The sequence below is a fragment of the Cherax quadricarinatus genome, chromosome 10 (genome assembly GCF_038502225.1).
Source record: "Cherax quadricarinatus isolate ZL_2023a chromosome 10, ASM3850222v1, whole genome shotgun sequence".
Taxonomy (NCBI): domain Eukaryota; kingdom Metazoa; phylum Arthropoda; class Malacostraca; order Decapoda; family Parastacidae; genus Cherax; species Cherax quadricarinatus.
In genome coordinates, this window is record NC_091301.1 from 51034436 (window position 1) to 51047304 (window position 12869).

A 12869-nucleotide genomic window follows, 5' to 3' on the forward strand; every position below is an offset into this window, starting at 1 on the left:
GTCAGTGTAATACCCTATGTGAAAGCTGAAGTCAGTGTAATACCCTATGTGAAAGCTAAAGTCAGTGTGATACCCTCTGTGAAAGCTAAAGTCAGTGTGGCATCCTTTGTGAAAGCTAAAGTCAGTGTAATACCCTCTGTGAAAGCTAAAGTCAGTGTGATACCCTATGTGAAAGCTAAAGTCAGTGTGATACCCTCTGTGAAAGCTAAAGTCAGTGTGATACCCTCTCTGAAAGCTAAAGTCTGTGTAATACCCTCTTTGAAAGCTGAAGTCTGTGTGATACCCTCTTTGAAAGCTAAAGCCAGTGTTATACCCTCTTTGAAAGCTAAAGTCATTGTAATACCCTCTGTGAAAGCTAAAGTCAGTGTAATACCCTCTTTGAAAGCTAAAGTCAGTGTAATACCCTCTTTGAAAGCTAAAGTCAGTGTAATACCCTCTTTGAAAGCTAAAGTCAGTGTGGCATGCTTTGTGAAAGCTAATGTCGAAGTGAAAGCTAAAGATTAACATCAGATATTCTCATCACATATACACAGAGACATACACTTGTCATGGTATATATGCTGTGCCTAAATGGAAGGTAAGGTAAGGTAAGGTAAGGTAAGTCAGGAAACATTATTATTATTATTAAATATTAGCCGGTATTCTCCCGGCCCGGGCCTTGTCCAAGTGGTGGCCCGGCCTTGGCTCCCTCTTTAGGGAGTGTCTGAGACCTAAGTCTCCCATGGGAGGAGGCACAAGTACCTCCTCATCTTTGGGACCAACTGTCCCCAGGCCTAGCCACAAGCTAGGCCTCTCTGGTCTGCCATCCCCGCCCCAAGGGGGCAAATGGGAATGACAGTCTTATGAGCTAAAGGCTCGGGCTCAGGCACCTACCCTACCCTAGAAGGGTTAGGCATGGTATCGATGCAGGAAACAGGACAAGTGTTTCCTGACTCGGGTCTTGGTCACGTGATCACGACCTTCCACCTGAAACTATATTAAATATTTTTTTTAATTATATATATCAAATGTTCCGTTTTTGTATGATGATCGGTTTATTTAAGTGCCTTTTTATACTTAAAAAATAATTTATAATTTTGAGTAAGTCTTGCATATTACAAAATTTTATTAAGGTAAGCTCCTTTTTATTTATTTCCAACGTAGGCCTAACTAAGGAAAAGTAAAATGATGCCACGGTAAAATAAAGTCTGAAGCATTGATATGCGTAGAGGCGTAAGGCTTCCCCCTGGTTCATCTTCTCTCTGACTTGTTGGAGGTCTGAATCATGAGTACAAGTGAACAAGGTTCACTTACCTCCTTATACCAAGTGATCCTCTGCACTGAAGGGTTGGCTACCACCTGACAGTCGAAGTATACGTCATCTCCTTGACGTATATGTTGTGGTCGTAGCGACGCCCCCAGCTGCACATGCACTAGTGGAGCGTCTGTGGGAAAGTGGTCTGTGAGTCAGTTAATTACTAGGTATCCAATGCACTTGTCGAATGACAATTGACCTATATATATATATATATATATATATATATATATATATATATATATATATATATATATATATATAGTGTGAGTGTGTGAGTGTGTGAGTGTACTCACCTATTTGTTTGTGGTTGCAGGGGTCGAGTCACAGCTCCTGGCCCCGCCTCTTCGCTGATTGCTACTAGGTCCTCTCTCTCCCTGCCCCATGAGCTCTATCATACCTCGCCTTAAAACTATGTATGGTTCCTGCCTCCACCACATCACTTTCTAGGCTATTCCATGGCCTGACTACTCTATGACTGAAGAAATACTTCCTAACATCCCTTTGATTCATCTGAGTCTTCAACTTCCAATTGTGACCTCTTGTGTCTGTGTCCCATCTCTGGAACATCCCGTCTTTGTCCACCTCGTCTATTCCGCGCAGTATTTTATATGTCGTTATCATGTCTCCCCTGACCCTCCTGGCCTCCAGTGTCGTCAGGCCGATTTCCCTCAACCTTTCTTCATAGGACAATCCCCGTAGCTCTGGGACTAGTCTTGTTGCAAACCTTTGCACTTTCTCTAATTTCTTGACGTGCTTGACTAGGTGTGGATTCCAAACTGGTGCTGCATACTCCAGTATGGGCCTGACGTAGATGGTGTACAGAGTCTTAAACGAATCCTTACTGAGGTATCGGAACGCTATCCGTAGGTTTGCCAGGCGCCCGTATGCTGCAGCAGTTATCTGATTGATGTGCGCCTCAGGAGATATGCTCGGTGTTATACTCACCCCCAGATCTTTTTCCTTTAGTGAGGTTTGCAGTCTTTGGCCATCTAAACTATATTGTGTCTGCGGTCTTCTTTGCCCTTCCCCAATCTTCATGACTTTGCATTTGGCAGGGTTAAATTCAAGGAGCCAGTTGCTGGACCAGGCTTGTAGCCTGTCCAGATCTCTTTGTAGTCCTGCCTGATCCTCGTCCGATTCGATTCTTCTCATTAACTTCACATCGTCTGCAAACAAGGACACTTCTGAGTCTATCCCTTCCGTTATGTCGTTCACGTATACCAAGAACAGCACAGGTCCTAGGACTGACCCCTGTGGAACCCCGCTTGTCACAGGCGCCCACTCTGACACCTCGTCGCGTACCATGACTCGTTGTTTCCTCCCTGTCAGGTATTCTCTGATCCATTGCAGTGCCTTTCCTGTTATGTGTGCCTGGTCCTCTAGCTTTTGCAGTAACCTCTTGTGAGGAACTGTGTCGAAAGCCTTCTTGCAGTCCAAAAATACGCAGTCGATCCACCCCTCTCTCTCTTGTCTTACTTCTGTCACCTTGTCATAAAACTCTAGTAGGTTTGTGACACAGGATTTTCCTTCCCTGAAACCGTGCTGGTTGTCAATTATACACTTGTTTCTTTCCAGGTGCCCCACCACTCTCCTCCTGATGATCTTCTCCATGACCTTGCATACTATACACGTTAGGGATACAGGTCTGTAGTTTAGTGCCTCATGTCTGTCTCCCTTTTTAAAAATTGGGACTACGTTTGCCATTTTCCATACCTCAGGGAGTTGCCCAGTTTCAAATGATGTGTTGAAGATCTTTGTTAATGGCTCACACAATATCTCTGCTCCCTCTTTAAGGACCCATGGAGAGATGTTGTCTGGTCCCACCGCCTTTGAGGTGTCAAGTTCGCATAGCAGCTTCTTCACCTCCTCCTTGGTTATATGTACCTCATCCAGCACTTGCTGGTGTGCCCCCCTGTTCTGATTTCTTGGAGTCCTACTGGTTTCCACTGTAAATACCTCTTTAAATCTTGTGTTGAGCTCCTGACATACCTCTCGGTCGTTTCTTGTGAATTCCCCATCACCCTTCCTCAGTCTGATTACCTGGTCCTTGACTGTTGTTTTCCTCCTGATGTGGCTGTACAACAGCTTCGGGTCAGTCTTTACTTTTGATGCTATGTCATTTTCATATTGTCTCTGAGCCTCCCTTCTTATCTGTGCATATTCGTTTCTGGCTCTTCGGCTGATTTCTTTATTTTCCTGAGTTCTCTGTCTTCTGTACCTTTTCCATTCTCTAGTACACCTAGTTTTTGCCTCCCTACACCTTTGGGTGAACCAAGGACTCGTTCTGTTCTTCCCATTATTTCTGTTTCCCTTGGGAACAAACCTCTCCTCCGCCTCCTTGCATTTTGTTGCTACATAGTCCATCATTTCTTGTACTGGTTTTCCTGTCAGTTCCCTCTCCCACTGAATGTCTTGAAGGAAGTTCCTCATGCCTGAGTAGTTCCCCCTTTTGTAGTTTGGTTTTTCCCAGCCTATTCCTGCTACTCTCTCCACTTGGAGCTCAACTATGTAGTCGAAGCACAGAACCACATGATCACTAGCTCCCAGGGGCCTTTCATACATGATACCCTCGATGTCCGAACTACTCATGGTGAATACAAGGTCCAACCTTGCTGGTTCATCCTCTCCTCTCTCTCTGGTGGTGTCTCTAACATGTTGATGCATGAGGTTCTCCAGTGCCACATCCATCATCTTGGCTCTCCATGTTTCGGGACCCCCATGGGGCTCCAGGTTTTCCCAGTCAATCTCCTTGTGATTGAAATCACCCATAACTAGTAACTTTGCTCCCCCCATGTGTGCCCTCCTGGCCACCTCGGCTAGTGTGTTGATCATTGCTCTGTTGCTCTCATCGTATTCTTCTCTTGGCCTCCTGCAGTTCTGTGGTGGGTTGTACATTACTGCAATTATCACCTTAAGATAAGATAAGATAAGAGATTTCGTTCGGATTTTTAACCCCGGAGGGTTAGCCACCCAGGATAACCCAAGAAAGTCAGTGCGTCATCGAGGACTGTCTAACTTATTTCCATTGGGGTCCTTAATCTTGTCCCCCAGGATGCGACCCACACCAGTCGACTAACACCCAGGTACCTATTTGCTGGTAGGTGAACAGGACAATAGGTGTAAGGAAACGTGTCAGAATTTCCACCCGCTGGGAATCGAACCCGGGCCCTCCGTGTGTGAAGCGGGAGTTTTAGCCACCAGACCACCGGACCACCCACCTTATGTCCCTCAGACTGGATTGTTCCTACTAAGTAGTCCCTTTCGCCCATGCCATCCATTCCTTCTATTTTCTCAAAACCCCACTGGTTTTTAATGAGCAGTGCAACTCCTCCTCCCCCTCTCCTCCCTCTGTCTTTCCTGAAGATTTGATATCCGGATGGAAAGATTGAATCTGTTATTATTCTGGTGAGTTTTGTTTCTGTGAGTGCTATTATGTCTGGGGATGTCTCTTTGATTCTTTCGTGCCACTCCTCATACTTGTTTGTTATTCCATCTGCATTTGTATACCACACCTTCAACTTCTTTTCTAAGACTGTGGTCTGGGAAGTATATTGGGGTTGGGGAAGTGGGAGACCTGGTAAGGAACTATGGGTGGTTGCTGTGGGGGTGGAGTTTGTAATGTAGTGGGTGGGGGCATTGGATGTGGCATGGGTGTTTTGATTTAGAGTGTTTGGTTGCACTGGGGTTGACCTGGTTGGTGTGTGTGTGTGTGTGTGTGTGTATGTGTGTGTGTGTGTGTGTGTGTGTGTGTGTGTGTGTGTGTGTGTGTGTGTGTGTGTGTGTGTTCACCTATTTGTGGTTGTAGGGGTCGATTCATAGCTCGTGACCCTGCCTCTTTACTGACTGCTACTAGGTCCTCTCTCTCTCTCTCTGCTCCATGAGCTTTATCAAACCTCGTCTTAAAACTATGTATAGTTCCTGCCTCCACTACGTCACTTTCTAAGCAGTTCCACTTACTGACAGTTTTGTGACTGAAGAAATACTTCATAACATCCGTTTGACTCATAGGAGTCTTCAACTTCCAATTGTGACCCATTGTTTCTGTGTCCCATCTCTAGAACATCCTGCTTTTCTCCACTTTATTAATTCCTCGCAGTATTTTATATGTCGTTATCATGTCTCCCCTAACCCTCCTGTCCTCCAGCGTCTTCAGGCCGATTTTCCTTACTCTTTCTTCGTAGGACATTTCCCTTAGCTCTGACGTGCTTAACCAAGTGTGGATTCCAAACTGGTGCTGCATAATCCAAAATGGGCCTTACGTACACAGTGTACAAGGTATTGAACGATTCCTTTGAGGTATCGGAACACTATTCTTAGGTTTGCCAGGTGTCCATATGCTGCAACAGTTATCTAACTGATGTGCGCGTCAGGAGATGTGCTCGGTATTATACTCACACCAAGATCTTTTTCCTGAGTGAAGTTTGTAGTCTTTGGCCACCTAGACTGTACTCTGTCTACGGTCTTCTTTACCATTCCTCGATCTTCATGACTTTGCATTTGGCAGATTAAATTCAAGGAGCCAGTTGCTGGGCCAGGCCTGTAGCTTGTCCAGGTCTCTTTGTAGACCTGCCTGATCCTTGACCGATTTAATTCTCCTCATTAACTTCACGTCATCTGCAAACAGGAACACTTCTGAGTCTATCCCTTCCGTCATGTCGTTCACATATACCAAAAACAATACTGGTCCCAGGACTAACCCCTGTGTGTGTGTGTGTGTGTGTGTGTGTGTGTATGTGTGTGTACTCACCTAATTGTACTCTCCTAACGCTCACTGAACGCTACAAGGTCTTCTCCTTGCTCCAAGAGCTTTATCATACCTCGTCTTAAAGCTATGTATGGTTCCTGCCTCCACTACATCACTTGCTAGACTACTCTATGACTGAAGTGTGTGTGTGTGTGTTCACCTGTTTGTGGTTACAGAGGTCGAGTCGTCACCTGACCCCGCCAGAAGTGTGTATGTGCTACCTACCTCACTCTCCTGGCTACAGAACCTTTATCATACCTATTCTTAAAATTATGTATAGATCCTGCCTCTGTCACTGGTTCCTAACATACCCGTGACTCTGTTTTTAGCTTCCAGCTGTGCTCTCGTGTACCTGATTCCCGCCTCTCTAACAGGCTCGCCCTGCGCGTACTGGCAATTCATCTCGGTATTTGGACGTTGTAATTATGTGCTTCAAAAGTATCAAATTACGTCATTATTTTCATAATTTACATTAACTGACGTAGGAATAACATACGACAGGAAATTAGATGACGACAAAAAATAACCAGAATAATAAATTTAGAGGGAGGTAACACTGAGCGTCAGGAAGATTTAGACAATCTGACGTCTTGATCTCGTAGCAATGATTTCAAGTTGGAAAAATTCTGATTCAGGAAGGATACAGGAAAGCACTGGTTTGGTAATTGAGTTGTGGATGAGTGGAACAAACTCCCGAGTACCGTCATAGAAGCTAAGACGTTGTGTAGTTTTAAAAATAGGTTAGATAAGCACATAATTGGGTGTGGGTAGCTTGTGGTACCAAGTCTGATGCCGGGGCATTGACTTAAGCCGGTTGGAGACTTGGACCTGTCTCGCATGAGCCAGTAGGCCTGCAGCAGTGTTCCTCCTTTATGTTCTGAAGTCTTGATGTGAAAAGTGTCAGACGCAGCTCTGTGTAGATAAATCCTTGGAATGACAAAAATACTAACACTTATGAAGTAGGTGATCTGAAACCATACCACGTGTGGGGTTAGAACCTGCGGTCAGAGAGTCACAAAACTCCAGACCGACGCGTTAGCCACTGGACCAGCTAGCTACAATAAGATTAATCCAACTAGGTATGAATCTTATTGTAGCCAGCTGGCCCAGTGGCTAACATGTCGGTCTGGAGTTTAATGACTCTGATCGTGGGTTCTAACCCCACTCGTGGTATGGTTTGTTTGCAATCGTATTACGATTTCGTGAGTCGTAGAAGAAATTCATGTTTTGCAGACTCTTTGCCTTCAGATACTTAAATCCTTTTTATAACCCACTTTTTGCATTCCAGTTTTATTCTAATTCCCATAATTCATTTCTACAAAAGGCTGGTTAAAGCTCGTCTTATATTCCCTCAGAAACACATCTAACTTCCCACTAAAACTCTTGTTTTAACTTTATGTTTCTCCTTAACGTTATTAAACTGTTTGTACCACAACTACTCACATTCATCTCAAAAATCTCCTTCAGAGTCTTTTAATTATTATTATTATAATCAAGGGGGAAGCGCTAAACCCGGAGGATTATACAGCGCCTGGGGGGGGATGTGGAAGGCATTCAGGCTTAATTCGGGGAACTGGAGCACCGATCCAATTCCCTAAAACAAGAGCCCCTCACCAACATCAAGGAACCTTCCTTGAGGGGTTCAAAGTCTTTTAAGTAACTGATACAAATGAAGACATTAAAAGTTATTTAATCTAAACATTTGAAACACCTTTACTGGCACTGTTGGCTCCAGAGGGAAGGATTCTGACCCACTTAACCTCTCGGTTTTAGCTACTACATAAGAATATAACAAAAAAAATTGTTACGTAGGCACAGTATGACCCCTAAGGGTTTACTGCTCCTCTCTGAATAAGCAGTCATAATCTCACTTACGAGTGACATTGAGAGTAGTGCTGGTAGAGACAGGAGGGTCAGGAAGTATGGAAGAATATGCAGTACACCTCAGCGTGGCACCGTTCTCCCTGGGTGTTGCAGTGAACCGCACCCACGACACTGTGTCGCTCCCCACCTGTCGTGTCTGCCACATCATCCGCAACGAACATACGGGAAAATAATTTTTATTTATTATTCATTGAATCCAGGAGGGATATTGTGTCTGCAACTCGCTTCTAACATCAAACAAACGTAAACACCCGAAATTAAGATTGAAATTATCCTCTAAAGTGTACCGTACACTGAGTGACATTCACTCTGAGATACACAGATGTACACTCAGAAAAATATACTTCACTGTGTATACACTCTGTGGGATAATTACAATTTTAAGCTATTATCCATTTATAAAACTAACATAACATATATATTATTCTTATAGAAATACACAGGGAAAATATTAAACCAATTTTTCCGTAATAACCCATAAAAACAAATTTTATTTACGTAACAGAAGCGACGGTGAAGTTATCCTGTCAAGCAAGATGTACCAGTGATAACTTGGCTTCCCAGAAAGTTTATATCACCAGGGGATACAACACCAGGGGATACAACACCAGGGGATACAATACCAGGGGATACAACACAAGGTGATACAACACAAGGGGATACAACACCAGGGGATACAACACCAGGGGATACAACACCAGGGGATACAACACAAGGTGATACAACACCAGGAGATACAACACAAGGGGATACAACACCAGGGGATACAACACCAGGGGATACAACACCAGGGGATACAACACCAGGAGATACAACACCAGGAGATACAACACCAGGGGATACAACACCAGGGGATACAACACCAGGGGATACAACACAAGGTGATACAACACCAGGAGATACAACACAAGGGGATACAACACCAGGGAATACAACACCAGGGGATACAACACCAGGGGATACAACACCAGGGGATACAACACCAGGGGATACAACACAAGGGGATACAACACCAGGGGATACAACACCAGGGGATACAACACAAGGGGATACAACACCAGGAGATACAACAACAGGGGATACAAAACCAGGGGATACAAAACCAGGGGATACAACACAAGGGGATACAACACAAGGGGATACAGCACCAGGGGATACAACACCAGGGGATACAACACAAGGGGATACAACACCAGGGGATACAACGCCAGGGGATACAACACCAGGGGATACAACACAAGGGGATACAACACAAGGGGATACAACACCAGGGGATACAACACCAGGGGATACAACACAAGGGGATACAACACAAGGGGATACAACACAAGGGGATACAATAACAGGGGATACAACACCAGGGGATACAACACCAGGGGATACAACACCAGGGGATACAACACCAGGGGATACAACATCAAAGGATACAATACCAGGGGATACAATACAACACCAGGGGATACATCAAAGGATACAATATCAGGGGATACAACACCAGAAGATACAACATCAAAGGATACAATACCAAGGGATACAATACCAGGGGGCACAACACCAGGGGATACAACATTAAAGGGTACAATACCGGGGGATACAATACCAGGGGATACAACACCAGGGTATAAAATGTCAGGGCATACAACACCAGGGAACACAGCTCCAGGGCATACAACATCATGGGATACAACAGCAGGACATACAGCACAAAAGGATACAACACCAAGGCATACAACACCAGGGAATACAACACCAGGGAATACAACACCATGGCATACAACACCATGGCATACAACACCATGGCATGACACCATGGCATACAACACCATGGAATAACACCATGGCATAACACCATGGCATGCAACACCATGGAATAACACCATGGCATGCAACACTATGGAATAACACCATGGCATAACACCATGGCATGCAACACCATGGCATGCAACACCATGGCATACAACACCAGGGGATACAACACCAGGGGATACAACACCAGGGATACAACATCAAAGGATACAATACCAGGGGATACAACACCAGGGGATACAACATCAAAGGATACAATACCAGGGGATACAATACCAGGGGATACAACATCAGGGGATACAACACCAGGGGTACAACATCAAAGGATACAATACCAGGGGATACAACACCAGGGTATAAAATATCAGGGCATACAGTACCACGGAACACAGCTCCAGGGCATACAACATCATGGGATACAACACCAGAACATACAGCACAAAGGGATACAACACCAAGGCATACAATACCAGGGAATACAACACCATGGCATACAACGCCATGGCATACAACACCATGGCATGCAACACCATGGCATGCAACGCCATGGCATGCAACGCCGTGGCATGCAACGCAATCACATGCAACGCCATGGCATGCAACGCCATGGCATACAACTCCTGGACATGCAACACCTGGACATGCAACACCTGGACATGCAACACCTAGACATGCAACACCTGGACATGCAACACCTGGACATGCAACACCTGGACATGCAACACCTGGACATGCAACACCTGGACATGCAACACCAGGACATGCAACACCAGGACATGCAACACCAGGACATGCAACACCAGGACATACAACACCAGGACATACAACACCAGGACATACAATACCAGGACATACAATACCAGGACATACAACACCAGGACATAAAACACCAGGACATACAACACCAAGACATACAACACCAGGACATGCAATACCAGGACATGCAACACCAGGACATGCAACACCAGGACATGCAACACCAGGACATGCAACACCAGAACATACAACACCAGGACATACAACACCAGGACATACAACACCAGGACATACAACACCAGGACATGCAATACCAGGACATGCAACACCAGGACATGCAACACCAGGACATGCAACACCAGGACATGCAACACCTGGACATGCAACACCAGGACATGCAACACCAGGACATACAACACCAGGACATACAACACCTGGGCATACAACACCTGGACATACAACACCAGGACATACAACACCAGGACATACAACACCAGGACATACAACACCTGGACATACAACATCAGGACATAACACACCAGGACATAACACACCAGGACATACAACACCAGGATATGCAATACCAGGACATGCAACACCAGGACATGCAACACCAGGACATGCAACACCAGGACATGCAACACCTGGACATGCAACACCAGGACATGTAACACCAGGACATACAACACCAGGACATACAACACCAGGACATACAACACCTGGACATACAACACCAGGACATACAACACCTGGACATACAACACCAGGACATACAACACCTGGACATACAACACCAGGACATACAACACCTGGACATACAACACCAGGACATACAACACCTGGACATACAACACCAGGACATACAACACCTGGACATACAACACCAGGACATACAACACCTGGACATACAACACCAGGACATACAACACCTGGACATACAACACCAGGACATACAACACCTGGACATACAACACCAGGACATACAACACCTGGACATACAACACCAGGACATACAACACCTGGACACACACCACCAGGACATACAACATCTGGACATACAACACCAGGACATACAACACCTGGACATACAACACCAGGACATACAACACCTGGACATACAACACCAGGACATACAACACCTGGACATACAACACCAGGACATGCAACACCAGGACATACAACACCAGGACATACAACACCTGGACATACAACACCAGGACATACAACACCAGGACATACAACACCAGGACATACAACACCTGGACATACAACACCAGGACATGCAACACCATACAACACCAGGACATGCAACACCAGGACATACAACACCAGGACATACAACACCTGGACATACAACACATGGACATACAACACCAGGACATACAACACCAGGACATACAACACCAGGACATACAACACCAGGACATACAACACCTGGACATACAACACCTGGACATACAACACCTGGACATACAACATCAGGACATAACACACCAGGACATAACACACCAGGACATACAACACCAGGACATACAACACCTGGACATACAACACAAGGACATACAACACCAGGACATACAACACCAGGACATACAACACCTGGACATACAACACCAGTACATAACACACCAGGACATAACACACCAGGACATACTACACCAGGACATATAACACCTGGACATACAACACCAGGACATAACACACAAGGACATAACACACAAGGACATAACACACCAGGACATACAACACCAGGACATACAACACCTGGACATACAACACCAGGACATACAACACCAGGACATACAACACCAGGACATACAACACCTGGACATACAACACCAGGACATAACACACCAGGACATAACACACCAGGACATACAACACCAGGACATACAACACCTGGACATACAACACCAGGACATACAACACCAGGACATACAACACCAGGACATAACACACCAGGACATAACACACCAGGACATACAACACCAGGACATACAACACCAGGACATACAACACCAGGACATACAACACCAGGACATACAACACCAGGACATACAACACCAGGACATACAACACCAGGACATACAACACCAGGACATAACACACCAGGACATAACACACCAGGACATACAACACCAGGACATACAACACCTGGACATACAACACCAGGACATACAACACCAGGACATACAACACCAGGACATACAACACCAGGACATAACACACCAGGACATAACACACCAGGACATAACACACCAGGACATAACACACCAGGACATGCAACACCTGGACATACAACACCTGGACATACAACACCTGGACATAACACACAAGGACATAACACACAAGGACATAACACACCAGGACATAACACACCAG

At 45.3% G+C, this 12869-nt stretch overlaps 1 protein-coding gene across 1 annotated transcript in view; it reads right to left on the bottom strand.

Annotated features, from left to right (window-relative positions):
• The window catches only part of LOC128687831 (neural cell adhesion molecule 1-like), a 158923-nt gene that overhangs the window by 83190 nt on the left and 62864 nt on the right, over nucleotides 1-12869 (bottom strand). Inside the window, 2 exon segments of the mRNA XM_070083832.1 lie at nucleotides 1294-1424; nucleotides 7917-8061. Of these exon segments, the coding sequence (XP_069939933.1) occupies nucleotides 1294-1424; nucleotides 7917-8061 (276 nt within the window).